Source organism: Panthera leo, chromosome D2 (genome assembly GCF_018350215.1).
Source record: "Panthera leo isolate Ple1 chromosome D2, P.leo_Ple1_pat1.1, whole genome shotgun sequence".
NCBI lineage: Eukaryota > Metazoa > Chordata > Mammalia > Carnivora > Felidae > Panthera > Panthera leo.
The window spans coordinates 55,142,086-55,159,963 of record NC_056689.1 but is presented as its reverse complement, the minus strand read 5'-3'; the positions used below and the strand labels follow the sequence as shown (position 1 = coordinate 55,159,963).

The window sequence follows — 17,878 nt, the reverse complement described above, 5'->3', positions numbered from 1 at the left end:
CTCAGCATATTATGTGGATTATCTTTTAATCCTCACAACTTCGTGTGATAGGTGCTATTCCCACATTAGTTTTTCAGGTAAGGAAAGGGACTTGCCTAAGGCTACTCAGTTTGTGGCAAAGTTGGAATTTGAATCCAGGTGAGAAGCTGGATGCTTAGCCATCATCCTATACTATTCCACAAAGGGGTCAGGCTAATAGGCATTTGAACATGCATTCACACACACATGCTCACGTGTGTATATTTTCACGTACAATACCCACATGTACAAGTCTTCCTCTGGGCTCTAAGAATTTAGGACAGTGTGGTTGTCATCTTGAGCCTGAGAGACTGCAGATTTGTCTTCCTCAGGTGCATGTTCTGTTCCTGTGCCTGATGGAGGCATTAATGAGAAGGAGGGGAAGGAAGGAAGGAGGAGGAGGAGGAGGAGGAGGAGGAGGAAGTGATCCAGAAAGCCCCAAATTGTTGAATTTCCCTAAATAGCAGAGGCTATGTGATATGTTTGAACTATATAAGACTCATCAAGTCTTAATTATTACTGCTAACTGGGGGGCAGAGAGAATATACCTCATTGAAATTCCTGTACCAATTATTTCCATTTCTGCTTCTCCCAGCCTTCCCCAGAGCTGCTAGTAATTAGCAAACTTGATTGGTTCAAGTATCACCTCTTGTTTATCACCTCTTCCCCTATGGTCTTTATGGTTCCCTAACATATTTAAAGTAATTAACCTGAATAATTACCCCATTCATTTTGATCCTGAATGTGTTACCAAGGAAGTTGTAATAACATTTTCTTTCTGAAGAATTTAAAAAGCTAAGTAATTATATTACAACCGGCTAGTAAATATTGCTGAGTCCTCTGCCTGAACGTGAACTCTGTGAGACATACAAAAGAAATCTAATTTACAGTCCCTGTCTTCAAGAGACTTAGAGTTTAGTTAAGGTCCCTCCTTACCTCTAGGGAGTCTGATTTAATTGAAGAAGGGGCAGTATTTTTTAAACTTCTGAGGTGGTACTAATTCATGAGCAGGGTTAAGAACCACTGGTCTAGTTTGAAAGAAGAGTGACATCACACACACACACACACACACACACACTGTACAATACAGGAGGTGGGCTGGCCTGTTATTTTCTGGTACTGCCTCTTCATTTCATAGGAGATCAGAGGGTTTTGTGGAAGAAGGTGCTACTTGTCCTGAGACCCGAACATTGGGAGGGATTGGCCCAAAGGAAGCTCGGGGAGAAACTCGCAAGGCTAATTAAGACAGGAAGCCTGTGAAGAGCACTTAGTGTGTCTGGTTTGTGGTGCACTAAGTATACACTCAGTAAGGCCTGATTCTTTAAAAGTGCCTTTATTGAGTGCCTATTATGTGTCAGACCTCATTATACACTCAGTATACAGTTTCTCATGCAGCCCCCTCGGTAACCAATGGTGTGCACGTTGTTTCGCAGATAAGGAAACTAAAGATCTAAATGGGCAAGTATTTTCCCAAGATCCCAGAGCTAGTGAGTGATAGAGCTGAGGTATCCAGATCTTCCTGATTCTAAAAACACCTGCCCTGCAGTCACTATGAAAGGGAGAGGGGGGAGTCCCAAGGAGGGAAAGGCCATGTCCATTTTGGCAGTCAGAGAGGGACTCCGGGAGGAGGCAGAAAGCCCTGAGCTGGGCCTGGGGAAGGTTCCATTAGCATGGATATGCCAACGCACATTGGGAAATGAGGTCCCATAGGATGGACTCTGGGGTCTCTGGAAGGTAAGCAGAGAGGTTAATTTATGAGATGAGGGCATGGGGAGCTACTGAAGTTTTCTGAGAGTAGGAGAGGTTTAATAAATATGAGATGCTAGTGCAGGATGGATCTAGAAGCCCTACTGTGAAGAATGGCTCAGGGCACGGCAGGGAGGAGTTCAGGAATCCTCTCCGCAGGTACAACACAGGCAGCGGTGTTGAAGGGGCAGTGAGACTGGCTTGCAGCAGGGGACACAGACAAGTTAAGGGAAGAACGTCTGTGGGCATAGGGGGTAAACAATAGGGCGAAGTGGAGATAAGCGCAAAGGGTTGCACCTGGCTGACTGGTGCCACTTAGGGACAGGGAAGCTGGAAGGGAAATGCCATTTTGAGGTGCTCTCACAGTCCCTGGGGAGCAGGGAGGACAGGAGCCAGCTGAGGCCAGAGAGCGGGGAGAGGGCAGGTGTGGTGAAACCCAGAGACAGGAGGTTCAAAGCAGAGGGGCCACGGAGAACAGAGCCCATAAATAACAGTCCTTTCAATTTGGCTGGGAGGGCACCGGAACCTTTGACCTGCAGCCCTCCAGCCTAGGGGGTTTGCTTAGAGACAGAGGGACCTGGGGCTGTCTAAATGTGAAAGAAAGTGGCCGGTGGATGGGGGAGAGAGATGAACTGGCTAAGGATGAGGGCCCCGAATGGGCTAAGGCACAGGGTCAGTGCTGCAGCAGCCAGGGTGGGGCCCCAGTGAGCGAAAAGAGCTGAGAAATGATGGAGCAGGGACACTCTGAGCACAGCAGACATGGTGCGGACACCCTACATGGCGGGGCTTGATGGGGGTGAAGGGGGGGCACGCCTGAGCTCTGCTCTGGGCCATCTGTCAGGGACGCCCCAAGCTGGAAGGGTGGCAGGTTTGTGGGAACAGCACCTGTGTGCTGAGTCCACAGGGCCACTCAACTCCCTCCACTCTTTGTGGATGGGGGCATCCACTGAATGGGCTCACCATGTCCATGAAGAGCTGAAACCTCTTTCCTAGTCCATCTGAAGCCCCAGCTCCCTGGCCTTCACTCCTCCTCACCCCCCTGCCTCTTCATTCCAGACACACAAACCACAACCTGCTCTGATGTACAGTACCGTTCCCCAGACGTCTCCTTGCCTTCATTCATGTCAGTCCCTCTCACCAAAACGCCCTCTTGTCCTGTCTCTGTCCGCTGGGCCCCTATTCCCCTTAGGTTAAATGCCACCTCTTCTGAGACGCCTTTTCCAGTATCACCAGGCAGCATTTATGTCTCCCTCCTTGGGGCTACAGAATTCCCTTTTCTGTCCATCCGTCTCTTTTCAACATTTTTTTCAAGAGTGCTCTAATTGGCCTGACGCATCTGTGCTCTCTGAGCTCCCTAAAGGCAAGAACCCTGTCTTGCTGATCTTTCTATCTCAATCAGCCAACACAGACAGGCACATAGTAGGTGTTCAGCTAACAACGGTGAGATGAATGAATGAACGAACGAACGAACGAACAGACTAACTATAAGAAGGCTATTTGAGAGTGAGGTCATGGCCGAGGGGACACTGCTCACAGTGGTGCTCAGATGTACTCAGGCTAACCCCAGGCCCTTTGGAATGATTGATGATGTTATAAGATCTTTCCGTATCTCAACTTCACTGACCCCTTACCTCCTTCTAAATCCCCAGTCTCAAGGCATCCTGGCCCATCTTTTTAATGCATCCTGTTTTCTATAAACCACCTAGTGACTTCAAAAGCTCCAGCTATTCCCCAGACAGAACCAGAGGACCCATCTCCTCTGTTTACTCCCCATCCTGCTTACGGTTTATTATTTAATGTCACAAGGTTTCCTGTGAGTGTGTCCTCGTGAGGACATTCCTTCTGTGGTCTCAGAGCGCTGTATGCTAACGGGTAATGTGAGAACACTGGCATGCAAGATGTATCTTCAAAACTCCTCGGGCTCCACGGCCACAACTCACTTTTCCGGTAACTCTTTACAGATCGTCCTAACCTTCACCTCCATGGATTTGTTTAAAAGCCGCCTGTGCTGGTATGACTATGTGGAGGTCCGGGATGGTTACTGGAGAAAAGCCCCCCTGTTGGGTGAGTTGACTTTAGAAAGCCCTGGGAGAGGGGTGATCGGCTTGTTCTGTGGGACGCTGTTAATGTGCGGAGGGGCCCGTCCTGACAGCAGTCACAGGAAGCTCTCAAGAGCCCGTGTCGTTGTAAAACTCTGAACACTCCACCTGGCAGCACGCGTTAAAAGCTTCTAGGACTGAGACCGCCCTTCAACCCGGCAGTTCTACTTCTTGGAATTTATCCTAAAGAACCAATGAAGGAAGTGTGCAAAGTTCTAGCGATGGGGATGTTCACTGGAGCGGGAAAAATGGAAAACAATTTAAATGTTCACCAGTAGGGGTTAGCTGAGGCACTGGCGACACATCTTTCCAGTGGAAAACTATCCAGCCACTAAAAATAAAGTTGGAGGTGACTACTTATTGATACAGAAAGGTGTTCGCTGTGCATCGTTTCACAAAAAGGTGTTCCCAACTGGAAAATGCCGTTGGATTCCACTTTCATAAAAATACCTTCATATGTATATTTTGCAGGCTTTGCAAACTCAGATGCCCTTGGAAATAAGGCACACCTGAGTAAGATGGGGTCGGCATACTAAAATAAGGAGTGGTGGGGAGTGTGGCGGAGTGGACAGTGAATATCTTGACCCAGATTATTCAAAACAAAATTATTTAAAACATGTGTAGGTTGGATTCAACTGGAGGAAGCCATTTTGTGATCTACAGTATAAATATCAAGTGGAATTATAGGCGTAAATAAATAACAGTGGTTATTTCAGGATGATGGAGTATATTTTTAAAAATTTATTCTGTGTTCCTGGTTTAGCTATATTTTCTAATTTTTCTACAGTAAGCATGTATCCTTTCTGGGAGATGCACGGTGCATGAACTCATACGTGAAAAGGCAGCTTAGACCTTTCAGTGGGAGGCTGTGGGCAGGTGGCATAAGATGAAAGGTCAGTTCATTGAGGACTGGTTACAGAAGAGCAATGTCCCGTGGGTGACCCAGAAAGACCAGTGTATAGAGAGCCTATGGCATCGGTGTCCTGGGAATGGACAGAGGGACTCATCTCACTCAGAAATGACAGCCATGGTGGAGCCAGAGAGAGAAGCAGATTTGCAAGGAGCCGGATGGAAGGGTTTTGGCTGATAGTGGGGCTGTTCTCATTTTTAGAGCAGTCCCAGGTGAGCTTCCGGGTTGCCAAGGCTAAGCCCTCAGTGAGATCTTTGTCCCTGGCATATCCTCATGTGGGCAGAACAGCCACACTGGTTATGCTGTGAATGGCTGGCCTGGGCGTGAGCTGCTGTTGGGACAGCAGACCAGAGATGGAAACAGGAGGGAAGGGGGAGAGCTAAGTTGGGGAGTTAAACGGCCAGACCGAGTCTGACTTCACATCAGATTCCGGGTAGGTCGGAAGAGATGGGAGCAGAAGGTCTGAGGGGCCTGGCAGACACCAGGCTCTGTATGGCCACAAGGTCTCAGCCAGGCCAGCTTTCATTGGGAATAGCACACACGCCCCTTCTATCCAGAGGACCACGAGTGGAAATTTCCAGAGCTACAGATGGATAGGAAGTTGTGTCTACTCGTGCTGAAGAAAGCAGGCTCTGAGTAGGGGTACCAGGTTACCCCCATTAGGAGGAATCAGTCGGGGAGCGCACAGCCTAGGTAGGCAAGCCAACCATGGACACAAGCGTGTATATTGTAGGACAAATGGGTTTTGTCACCCGATGGCAGGGTGGAGGCTGCCTGTCCTGCACTCCTGCTTCCTCTCTATTGTGAGCAGATGCGGGGTATGCCAGCAGCCAGAAGGAGGCGTGGCTTTACAGGTAGCTCTGATTGGGTGTGGCGGGGGGTGTTGGGTGTGTGTGGGGGAGAGAGAGAGAGAGAGAGAGAGCAGGGCATTCTGGGTAGCAGAGGTTCCCGAACCTGGCTGAACATCAGCATCTGCTGGGCAGATTTCTGTGAATACAGATCCCTGGGAAACTACCGAGTCAGAATCCCCATGTGTTGGGTCAGGAAATGCTCCTGCTTCCCTGTAAGTGTATGTGCGTGTGTATGTGCGTGTGTATGTGCGTGTGTATGTGCGTGTGCACTTGTTTAATACAGCACACATAGAGAAGGGACCGCAAGGGGGACGGTGTTTACCTCTGAGAAAGGAAGCCCGGAAATGGTTTGGTTTGTATACTTCTGGATTGTTCTACATCTTTTACAAGAATGCACTCGGGTAGAATTTTATAATTAAGATAATTCAAGGGGCTGTGTGGGAGGATTTGGGATGACAACATGGAATCACAGACCCCTTAACCTGGCAGGGATCTTAGAGTCCCTTATCCCACACCTTCACCAGGAGAGCACACGCTCCACGAGTGTGGACCAACTTGCTAAGTCCACACAGCCGGCTAGCAGATGAGATCAGACCAGAACTCAGATGCCCTGGTCCTGGGGAGTGGGGACTGGGGACTGCTGAATCTGAGAAGGGTATCCCCGTAGGACTGTCAGATAAAATGCATGATTCATTGTTTATATGAAATTCAAATTTAACTGGCTTTCCTCTACTTTTGTTTGCGAAATCTGGCAACCCTAAACCCCGCCAGGAACGCAGTAGACTCGGAGGGTTCAGGAGAAGGAAGCTCTCAGTTACTGAAGTTCCCTAGAGAGGGCTGAGACACGTTCCTGAGACTGGGCACTCGCAGACGAATTTCCAGTGATTTCGTTTTCTTGAACTTGAAACAAGAATTTTCTCACTACAGATCCTGGCTACACTTTCATTGATTAGATGGGCTTTTGGCCACTCTTTGTTGTCGGTGATGGTTTGTTTTGTTTGGGTTATTTTGGGGGCTCATATTTTACACACTTTCGCAGTGTGTGTGTGTGTGTGTGTGTGTGTGTGTGAGTGCCACAGCCAAGGCATGGCCCGGTGCCTGTAACCGTCATTCTTCGTTTGCGGGAATTCTCCTCTGCCAACTATTTGGCCTGCTCTGATGTTTCCAAATGCAGCCGTTAGTGCACTTCTGTGTTTGGAACAAGTGCATTGTGTGGGCCGAACTGGTCCCTGGGAGGGGTCAGTGCCATGAAATCTGCTGGGAGGAGGCAGGTCAATGCCCCTTTGGCAGGAGGGAGAGCGGATTAGGGCGGATTGTGAAAGTATGCATCTTGCTCTGAAAAACTGTGCGTTGCATATTTTCCCAGGGCAGTGTGTGAAAACCCAGGCATAATGGATGCATAACTTTTTATGAATGAACCCTTTATGACTCCCCGTGGAGCCCACTTGTAGTGTCCTCATCTGCATTTCCTCTTCTTGATATCCTTATTAAACTCCTCCTCCAAAGCCGGGAACCAGATTCCGCTGAGGAATTTGACACCTTTTCTGAGTCCAGTTTCTCCCCAGCCTGTTAGTTTTCTTGGAAAGGGGCTGTTTGGGTCCCACTTTTTCACAAAGTGATTAAAGAGAAATGTAAGTAGAATGAGAGCATGTCATGGCCAGTTAGAGCTATCAAACTGAGTTTTCAGTTTCAGGGGTTACTTATGAGATTGCACCTGAAGTGGGGAGGAACGTGGCCGCAGAGAGAATTTACCCAGTGATTTTAAATACTGTCCTGCTAATTGGATTCCCCTGCCTTATTTCTGCAGGAGGAATTACTCTGACAATGCACTTTTGTATGCAGAACTGTCTTTGAGTATTCTGTACCACCTCACTGCACACAAAAGCCCTTTTTCCCCCTTTCCCTGAAGTGGGGAGGGAGGTTCAGAAAGGCCAGGCTGGCCAATCAGTGTCGCGTGGCCCTACCACCGGGGCTCCCTGGGCAGGGGCAGCCTCTCAAGTGAGCAGAAATGACAGCGTGAGTCAAACAGCCAAGCCCGGCGTCACCACAGACTTGCTTTATGGTTGGAGGCTTTGATCTATCATTTCTAAGTGTCCGTGTCTAAACTGGGAATGATGTTTACATTCCCAGACAGCATATTTCATGTCTGTTTACCCAAAAGTGTACAGTGTTCAGAATCACACCTTAACCGATAAGTTCCTCTTGATGATGGTGGCAGTGGTGATGAAGAAGATGAAATTGATGATGAAGGTCAAGGGCTCAGACTGCCAAGGTTCAAATCCTGCTTCACTTGCAACTTTGAGTATCACTCAAATTGAATGTAACTCGACTCAAATTCTTCAACCCTCAGTTTGCCCATATATGAGATGAATAATAAACAGTCCCTAATTCAGAGGGTAGGGGGAAGCAGTTAGATCATCCACGCAAAGCGCTGGGGAGAGGGTCATGCTCAGTAAAAAGGGGCTTTCATCGGGACCGTTATGGCGAAGATAAGAATATTAAGGAAATGGGCAGGGGACAAAGTAAAGGGTTCTAGGTGAGAATTACAAGGTGATTTGGGGAGAGAAGTTACTTAGGAATATTTGTAACTTACCCCACCAAGCCTGGCTTTGCCAAAGCAGTGATTCCAACCCCCTCCAGAGTAGTGAGTGAGTAGACCCAGATTGTCCTGTGGCCCAGCCGTGGGTGGTTCATCTCATCCAGTTACGTTCTTAGGCAGCAAGGCAGACGTGGGAAGTTCTTCTCTTTTTTGGAAACAGTCCCCAGTGGCTGTGACAGCTGGGGTTTTAAAAGGAGAAATTTGGACTTGAAAGTCAGTTTGGTCAAGAAGGAATTCCTTTTGTGATCCCATATTGTTTAACTGCTGTTCAGCAGCTCTGTCTCCTCACTGGTAAGCAGTACTTACTTGCCCATGCTTATGTGTTGTTTTCCAAGAATTAATTGACACTAATTGGCCATGCCAGAGTAACCATTACTGAAAATTTATAGGCTTCTGATGGAGTTTTCCTTGCCAAATTCTTGGCAGAAGTCTCAGCTCATCTCACTTGATATTAAGCTCATCAAATCCAAAAAGCTGCAGGTGGCCAGAATCGGAAGGAAGCAGAAGGAGATTAGCAACTTCTACCCCAAGTCTCCCCAAAGAACGTGTCCACAGTTGGCCATCAGGAAACATCCATCGTAGCCTTTATTCCTCCCTCAACCTCACTCCCCCATTTCTCAGAAGGGCAAAGCAGAATTATAACTTCAAGTGGTTGATGCAGTGCTTCATATGGTGCTGGCAGTAAGAGAGCGCCCGCTAAATATCTGTTGAATAGACATAAAAAATATCGAGATATCAATCACATACTATATGATTCACCATTTAAAGTGTACAGGTCAATGAGTTTTAGTATGCTCACAGAGTTGTGCAACCAACCATCACCGTAATCAAGTGTAGAACATTTTTATCACCCAAAAGAAAACCCATACTCGTTAACAGGCACGGCCTCCCATTTCCCCCATATCAGATGGATTTTTGAGCGACCTACGCAGTTGGTGCTTGAGAGAACCATGGCTTCCAGTCCAAATAGACCTTGACTGGTCTGTGTTGTGAACTGATCAGTACAACCCAGCCCATGTCGCACCCTGTTCCCATCCCCACCCTTGCCATGGCTGCCATCTTTACACGACATTGGGAATTATAGGGCCAAAGATTACCGTACATTGGGAAGTCATGGCCTTCCGCCTCTTCGATCCAAGTATCAGACTCATACCCAAGTGTCAGAGAAATACACATGTATTTGTATTTTTCAATAGCAGAATTTCAACGGCAATTATGAGCCCCTCTCTATCAGGTAGGGGAAATTAATTTTGGTCAGTTTGTGTTCTCTTCCCCTGAGGTGGGGGTGCCAGTAAGGGGTGTATACATGTGCCACGGCACGGTGGCGGGGGGGGGCATGCGTTTTGCCATCTCAGTTGGCATCGCTGAGCGTCCTCATGCCTGTCTGGTCTCCGGTCCTCTATCTGAGCAAAGAATCCTCAGTGGCTGCTGTGCCTCCTTCTTGTCTCAATTCTAGGCCAGTTCAGACTGGTGCCAAGTCCATGTCTCCCTAGAAGACATTCAGTGGGTGATGTCCTATGGCTCCCCACATCCTCTGGACTATGGGAAGTTCACTTCCATATCCCTTTGCCTGAAGAACTCTGCATGCCTGTCTCCTGGCCTAATGTCTGGATGAGCCATGTACACACTCCCGTTCTGACCCCCGGTGGGGCATGGGGATCAAAGATCTTGTCGCCCTTCCAGGCTCTGCCCAGGGACTGGGGGCGCAGTCCTGTCCTTCTCCCAGACCCTCAAACCCACTTGAGGTCTCTATCATCCTTTTCCATCAAGGATCTTAGCTCAAGGTGGGACAGGGCACAGGGTCCTTCCAAAGCATCCCTTGTGCCCTCTCTAACCCTCTCCTCCCTAGTTCCCTCACTCATCTATTTTAGGAATCTTTCTAAGACTACCAGGATGGAAACATGTGCTCTTACACATCGTGTGTTCTCCCAAGTCTTAGTAATTGTGACTGGGCTTGGGAAGTTCAAAAGCCAAGAAGATTTGATTTTTTTTTTTTTTTTTTTTTTTTTTTTTTTTTTTTGTCATGTGTTCTCTGGCATCTCTTCTCTGGGGCGAGGAAAGCAGAATGTCTTCCTAAAGGCATGCTCTGCCCCCAAAGAAGGGCCATATATGCTCTTTGGGAGACACCAGGGGAGGAAAGGCTCATCACTGTCTCGGACCATTATCCGCCACACCTTCAGCACCTGGGCGGGACCCACCTGGCAGAGGAGGGGTGCCTGAGCTACACTCCGGGGACTTGGATTGATTGGAGTCTGGCATTCTCTTGAAGTCAGCCTGAAGGGGGACGCACAGGCCGGGTGACTGCTTCCTTCCATCTGTGACTCCTGCATGTGCTGCAGGAGAATCGCCACAGCTAGGGTTACCGCTCACCTTGAGGACGTTTGGAGAAACGCGGCCTCGTGTCTGTAAGGAGCTGCTTCCCGCCCTGCCGGCGGCCTGACCGGTCTTCTCCACTTCCCAGGCAGGTTTTGTGGTGACAGGGCCCCGGAGCCCCTCACCTCCACGGACAGCCGGCTCTGGGTGGAGTTCCGGAGCAGCAGCAGCACCTTGGGCAAGGGTTTCTTCGCGGTGTACGAAGGTTTGTTCACGGCAGGGGGCTCTGTTCCACCTCTGACCTTCCCACGCGGCCCGCTGTCCCTCTTGCACCCACGCACGCGTGGCAGCCGCCAGAGCCGTGGGGGGTAGGGACAACCACCGCAGGGGCCGGGCTGAGGATCCCCAGGTCCGCAGCTGTGCTCACGTCACGACAGGTGTCGTCCACCTGTTACCACCCGCTGGACTCCACTCCAGTGGGGCTGGGGAGCGTGTCCCTGGTGTAGAGCCCTGGGGAAATGAAAGCAGCCTCTGAATAGCTGTGTGAGCCCGAGAAAAGAACCTGACCTCTCTGGGCCTCTGTTTCATTTATGAAAAGAAGACTTTGGACAATATCAGGGTATTTACAAGGACACTTTTTGAAAGGGCCTTTGAGGCCACCCTGGTGATCGAGTTGTGGGAACACATAGGTCTGGGCTCTAGGCGGCTGCCACCAGGGCATTTCTGCTTCAGTTTGTCCCACCTACTGGGTAAATTGTAATTTTGCAGACACCAAAATTTTGTTTTTATAAAAGAAATAACGTGTGTGTGTGTGCGCGCGCGCGCGCGCGTGCACGCACGCCTGCAGGTGTGGGTCCCTCCGCACCAGCAGTCCTCTACTCTCTACATTAGAATCCCTTGGGGACTTCAAACATCACAGCTACCTGGAGCACCCCCCTCCCCCCTGCCCCCAGACACACTTGCATCAGAATTTCTGGGGACATGGCCCCTGCTTCCACAGCTCAAAAAATGTCCCGGGTGATTTTGATGCACAGAAAAGGTAGAGGCACAGAAAAGGTTTGATGCACAGAAAAGGCAAGGTTATTTTCTTTATATGAAAAAAATTCAGAGTTGCAAACGAACGAAATCGTGCCTTTCCGGAGGCACAGTCTTGGTTGGCTGGAAATGAAAATGTTGCCAAGTGGAGCCACCTAGTGGTGATAAGTGGCCATGAATTTCCTTCCTAAAGGTCTGACCAAGGACCCCATTCCTTCTCTTCCCGATTCTCTTTCTAAAGCTACGTGTGGGGGAGATATTAACAAAGACGCTGGTCAGATTCAATCTCCCAACTACCCGGATGACTACAGACCTTCCAAGGAATGTGTCTGGAGGATTACGGTTTCGGAAGGGTTTCACGTGGGGCTTACCTTCCAAGCTTTTGAGGTGAGTACTGCTCAGGGTTTCTTCCCCAGGAGGAAGTAAACATAAACTTCTGCCAGACACTCTGTGCTCTATAAAGACGGGTTTCCATTTTTTTTGGTTGAAAACAGGAACCTAAGTCCGTTTCAAGCTCACGGTGCATTGTACCTGGGCATTTGATATCAAAATCTTTGCAGGCTTTGAAATTGTCTCCACCGCCTTTCTGATGGCTGCCTGGGTAGAAGGGGGGGAAGTAAAAGTCTAGGAGGGGATCCCAGGATGTTTTGTAGAATCGCTCTTCCCTACTTATCATCTCTTAGTCTGCACAATTTGGTCCACCCTAGACTAGATTTTTGAGAGTGCTATTTCAGTTCCCTTCTTACATAAAAAAACCTTAAAGCCAGACCATCCGTCACCTTTCACATTGCCTCTGTTTCTCTGTTTAGATTGAAAGGCATGACAGCTGTGCATACGACTACCTGGAAATCCGCGACGGCCCCACGGAAGAGAGTGCCCTGATTGGCCATTTCTGTGGCTACGAGAAGCCGGAAGATGTGAAATCGAGCTCCAACAGAATGTGGATGAAGTTTGTGTCCGATGGCTCTATCAATAAAGCGGGCTTTGCAGCCAATTTTTTCAAGGGTATGAATTAGCAGTTTGTTTCCATTTTTAGTCACAGGAAGAGGTATTGCCCCCCTGGCCTAAGAATCATAAAACCCATATGGAACCTTAGCGTCAAACAAGGCTCCCTGCCGGGAGAAGGCGGTGACCCATAGTGGAGCTGCCTCTAACAAAGTCCGCCACGGACTCAGGAGCAGGAGCAGCCTTGGCGTCGAAATTAGATTTAGTAAGTTTACAAGGTCAACTTAGTGAACCTTAGGGAATGAGCATTGATAAGAATAAATATTTGTGCAGTCAGTCTCATTAATTGAGCACCTACTGTGTGTCAGGAACTGTGCAAGGTACTTGGTTTACAGGATGTCATTGAATAACCCTTTGAGTTGGGTTTGGATCACGTTTGGTTAGAGTCGAGAAGGGTTGCTTGGGTCACTCAGTTAAGTGGTTGATCAAGAATCCAAGCGCAGTCTGACCCCTAAGCCCCAACTCTTTCTGCAGCATTGTTTTACATTCCCCGGTGTGGGCCAGAGAGGCAGCCTCGGTCTTCAGCAGCCGAGGCACCACCCCCAGCCTACAAGTCTACCCTCAAGTGGGTCAGGGTGGGGAGGACAGTGAGGGGGTGGTGCTCAGGGAACAGACCTCCATGGCTGTGTTGCAGTCTTCATGAAAGCAGACCCAGAATGCCATGGGAAGACCGGCATTCCTGGCCCCAGCAGAATGGGCTTCTCAGGACTCCTTCGTGTGGGCAGGTCTTCCTTCTCTGCTCTCGGGGACCTCCTGGAAGCCCCTCAGACCACACTCTCAAAGGGAAGCGTGGATACTCCCCAGCACATTGTGATCGGGCACCTGGTAGCACACCAGCAGCCACTGAATGGTGTTATCTAATCCACACCTGAGATCCCTTGATGTGTGGCACTATTCACATCCAGTAGGAAGCTGCTTTCCTCTCCTTCCCTCCTCTCCAAGGACTCCTGGCTGTGTCAATCCAGAAATTCCGGTCCCTCTCTTACTCCCACTCTCTCCATCTGCCCCCTCTTTAGCCCTTTCTCCCAGATTCTGTATAAGTGGAGGGGTGTCAGAAAAACCCATTTCAAGCCGTGCACCCCTGAGCAGGCAGCTCTTTGTCCTTTATTGAGAGTTCAGTTTTGTTCTCTGTCAAACAAGGGGAAGAAATCTGCCCGTTTTACCTAACCAGTGGTGAAGCCCCAACAAAATGATGGCTGTCGAGAGACTCCACAGGCTGGAAAGTGCCGCACAGATATGTGGGATTCTTTTTCTTTTGTCTTGAGGCATCTGCGAGAGCAAAACCCAAGCAGAAACAGAACAAGAATCATAATGCTTTCAATAATGGGAGGAAAATTTAATCAATTCTTTCCCAAGCAAAAAACCCAGGCCACAGCAGGTATAATTCAAACGCAGCTCAAGCTTGTGGTTGAGATGCCTGGAAATTCAGTCTGTACCCAACCTGGCCCGGACTGCGTGTGACTTAGCAGCAGCAACGTTCGCTGGGTGGCCTTAAGCAAGTTACACAACCTCTCTGAACCCCAGATCTTCCACTTCTACAGATGTGTTGTTGCACAGCTGACAGGGGAAAATGTAACAGTGTAAGCAAATGCACGTGGTATAATGTTTAGACCCATGCACTGCCTTTGCTAAAGAAGGAGTCTTTGAAGTGGTTATTTTTGTCTCTGGCAAAAATGACATGACAGTTTCTTCTTGCCAGGTATCATTTTCTTGCTGCTGCTGTAACAAATTCCTGCAAACTCGGTGGCCTAAAACAACACGAGCTTGTCATCTGGTAGTTCTGGAGGTCGGATTTCCTTGCCTCTTCCTGCATTTCTTGGTTCAGGTGCCCCTCCACCTTCGAGCCAGCACTGGCCACTTGGGTCTTTCCCCTGCTGTACCGCAGACCTCTGCTTCCACTGTCACATCTCTTTTTCTGACCCTGATCTCCTCCCTCTTTCGGTAAGAAGACCCGTGTGGCTACAGTGGGCCCACTCAGATAACCCAGGATAACCTCCTATTTCAAGATCCTTAATTTAATCACACTCCCAAAGCCCTTTCTGCCAAGTAAGGTAACAGATTCACAGGTTCCAGGGACTGGGACGTGGGCAGCTTCGGGAGGCCTTAGTTTGCTTACCCCATGTCACAAATGATTACGAGGCTTTATTCTACCTCTGTCCTTCTCCTCCTCTGACTCTCACCCTGAGCTCTGTAAGTTTGGTTCTGGGGAGTCGGAAACCCACGATCCACCCACACCTCATTCCTGGTTCGGTGAGGCATGTTTTTGAGAGGACCAGCTAAAGCTGGAGTGTAGGGTTACCAGATTTACCAAAAATGGGGGGGGGGGTGCCCAGTTAAATCTGAATATAAGATAAAGAACGATCCTTTAGTATAAGCATGTCCCAAACATTGCATACCGTGCTGAGAAATGGTAAGAAATGTTCATCTTAAATTCAAAGGTAGTTGAGCATCCTGTGTTTTTTTTTGTGGCAACCTTCCTGAGATGCCAATCAACGCAGTGGAAAGGAGTGCTTCCTTCTGTGATGCTGCACTGGTTTGTGGGGGACCGAGCTGGCTCGCTCTCAGTACCCACGATAACCAGCTCCATTTGCTGGTTAGAAGATCCCATCTTCTTCTTCTTCCGCAGTTAGCCATCATTCAGCAGCCATCAAGCCATGTGTCAGGTGCTGTGCTGGGGGCTGGGGACACAGGAAGGCACAGTCATCCTCAGGAGCTCAAGGTGGTGAAAGAGAACTGCAGGCAAATGGGTGATGACACTGACCATGGACGTGTGGACCCGGGAGGCCCCCAGCCTGGGGGCAGGGCCACATTGCCCCGCCTCACACTTCAAGGGCATTTCACTTCTCAGCTCGCAAACATCTTTTTTAGATGCCCAGGAAGATGTTTACTGAGGCCCGTCTACACTGACTTAATGCACAGGCCCGGCTTGATGTCTTCTTGATGTCAGTAGACTTGACTCTGAACCTGAAAACGGGCAGGAGCATTGCTGGAAACCTCAGAACACTTCTTGGAGGGGAAAGAAAAGAGGTCTACTGAGTATGCTAGAAACTGCATGAGATATCTCACTTCGTCTTCAGAACAACCCCTTGGTAGGCATTATTTTTACCCCCATTTTTAAATTGAGGAAACTGAAATTCCAAACTGGCGGAGCCAGAACAGACCCCGGATCTCTGTAGGGTCCCCAGTGCATTCTTCCCACTACAAAGACCTGCCAGTCTCAGGCAAGGGAAAGTCAGGGGGCTTGAGTTTCTCATTCGTGTTTGTGACTTGATTCTGACACCTGTCGCCTTTCTGCCCCCTTAATACCATGGGAATATGGGGAAAGGGGCCTTGGATTTAGTGTCCGAGGTTCGGCTTTTCATCCCGCCCTCATTCCTTATTAGGTAGGTGTCTGCTCTCAGGCAGGTCAGTTTTCCTTTCTGAGACTGGATCGTACCTGCTTTGTTTTCCACTATATTCCCAGCGCCTGGCCCACACTCAGCTCAGTAAATACTCACTGGGCAGGGAATGAATAGATGAAAGAATAATGAGGCTCAGATTCCTCATTTGTGGATTGAGCTTCCTGCTGCTTTCCCTGCTTACTTTTCGGGGTTCCCAGGAGAAAGAATGAGGTGAGACCGCAGTCTAGAGCAGTGCTGTCCAACAGAAAAAGAGGGCAAGTCACAAAAGTGAGCCACGTATGTAATCTTAAACTATCTAGTAGCAACCTCGTCCCTCACCCTGCCCCCCCCCCAAAAGAAACAGGTGGAATTATTTGAATATGTTTTATTTAACCCAATATATCAGTTTTATAATCATTTACCATCACATGCAATACTATCATTTTAATATGTAATTTATATACACAAAGTTAACGAAACATTTTAGGGTTTTTTTTCATACTAAGTCTTGGGAATCCGGCGTCTTTTACACTCACGGCACACCTGAATTTGGACTAGCTACATTTCAAGTGTTCGATAGCCACACAGGCTGGTGGCAACCACATCGGTCAGTGCAGGTCTGGAGACTGGACGGCCCAGCCTTTTTCCAGAGAAGCCATCAGTAGGGTGTCCTGGGAACACACAGCACCCAGTGCGTGTGTCAGGACTCCTCCACCGAAAGAAACTGGAAGACTAACTACAAAGTCCACCCAGAGGAGTTGGACCAAGCCGAAGAAGCTCTTGCCTTGGTGCCAGTTGGCACGAGCCTCTGCCCAGAGCCCAGTTGGCGCATGGCACTGACCAGGGTGCCAGTTGGCCTTTGCATCCCTCTCTCGGTGCCAGATGGCAGTCCTCTCCGAGCCCGCTGGCCTGGCAGCAGGCAGAGCTCATCTCCGCTTACTTTGGGAGATGGCAGCAGCATTTGAAGGTTGGCAGAGCCATTTTGGTCCCATACTCCTCACATAAAGAATATGATTCCCACCTTGATCCCCATACTCCTCTGTCCCAGTGCCAATGGACCACCATGGGATGTCGATGAGGCAGACTGGTTTCCTTCAGGTGCTTCTTCAAAAGCTTAAGGAGGTGCCCTGACTCCTCTTTCCTCAACTCTCTCTGAAACAATTGTTGGCATCCTCTCTGAGCCATCTCATGATCTAAGCATAGAATGGTACCCTCTTTCACTACTACCGCTTGAAGAAGGCAAGGAAGACAGAGCTACCACTCTGTATGGCTGAGCCCTGTCTAGTTCAGCCTTTTTTCTTCCTACCCACACCCACAGCCTCCCAGATTCTTGGGGGAGGCTTGGCTCTTGACCACGGTAGGCCAGAGCAAGCATGAACTTGTGGGCTTGGAGCAGATGCTGCTTCATCAAAGTGTGGGAGTGGTTCCAAGGACACCCAGTGTCCCACCGAGAGTGGGGCCCTGGTACACTTCCACACCATCCACCCAAGCTGGAGTACAGCTGAAAATGGCCAAACATCCCACTGCTTTAGCTGGAGGGAGCTCAGATGTAACCCTGTATCTTTCACCCACCTTCCTGGGCTCAACAAACATCCTACCCTTCTAGTCCCTGGAGGAACTATATTCCTGTTGCCTTCAGCCCAAATCCAATCTACCAGCCTCTCTCCCTCCACATGGCTAAGATTGCACCAGGAGACTTGTTCATCTGTGGTCTTCCCTTTCTTGCCGATGACAAACGTGTGTCCTGCCCATCGCCATAGCATCTTCTGGCATCAGAGACTCCCTTCACCCCCCAGCTGTGAGGTCTTGTGTTTGTCTTGGTCTATTTTGATGAGCTTCTTCCATCATTCTTTTCTGCCCTCCCCCTGCGCTCACCTGCCAGTTTCTTGACTCTGCTGTGCTGCCTTCCTGCCCATCTCTTC

General features: G+C 49.2%; 1 protein-coding gene across 1 annotated transcript in view; it reads left to right on the top strand.

Annotated features, from left to right (window-relative positions):
* The window catches only part of TLL2 (tolloid like 2), a 122,952-nt gene that overhangs the window by 88,612 nt on the left and 16,462 nt on the right, over positions 1-17,878 (top strand). Inside the window, exons 10-13 of the mRNA XM_042908867.1 lie at positions 3,726-3,828; positions 10,685-10,801; positions 11,813-11,958; positions 12,381-12,576. Of these exons, the coding sequence (XP_042764801.1) occupies positions 3,726-3,828; positions 10,685-10,801; positions 11,813-11,958; positions 12,381-12,576 (562 nt within the window). The remainder of the gene's footprint in view (positions 1-3,725; positions 3,829-10,684; positions 10,802-11,812; positions 11,959-12,380; positions 12,577-17,878) is intronic.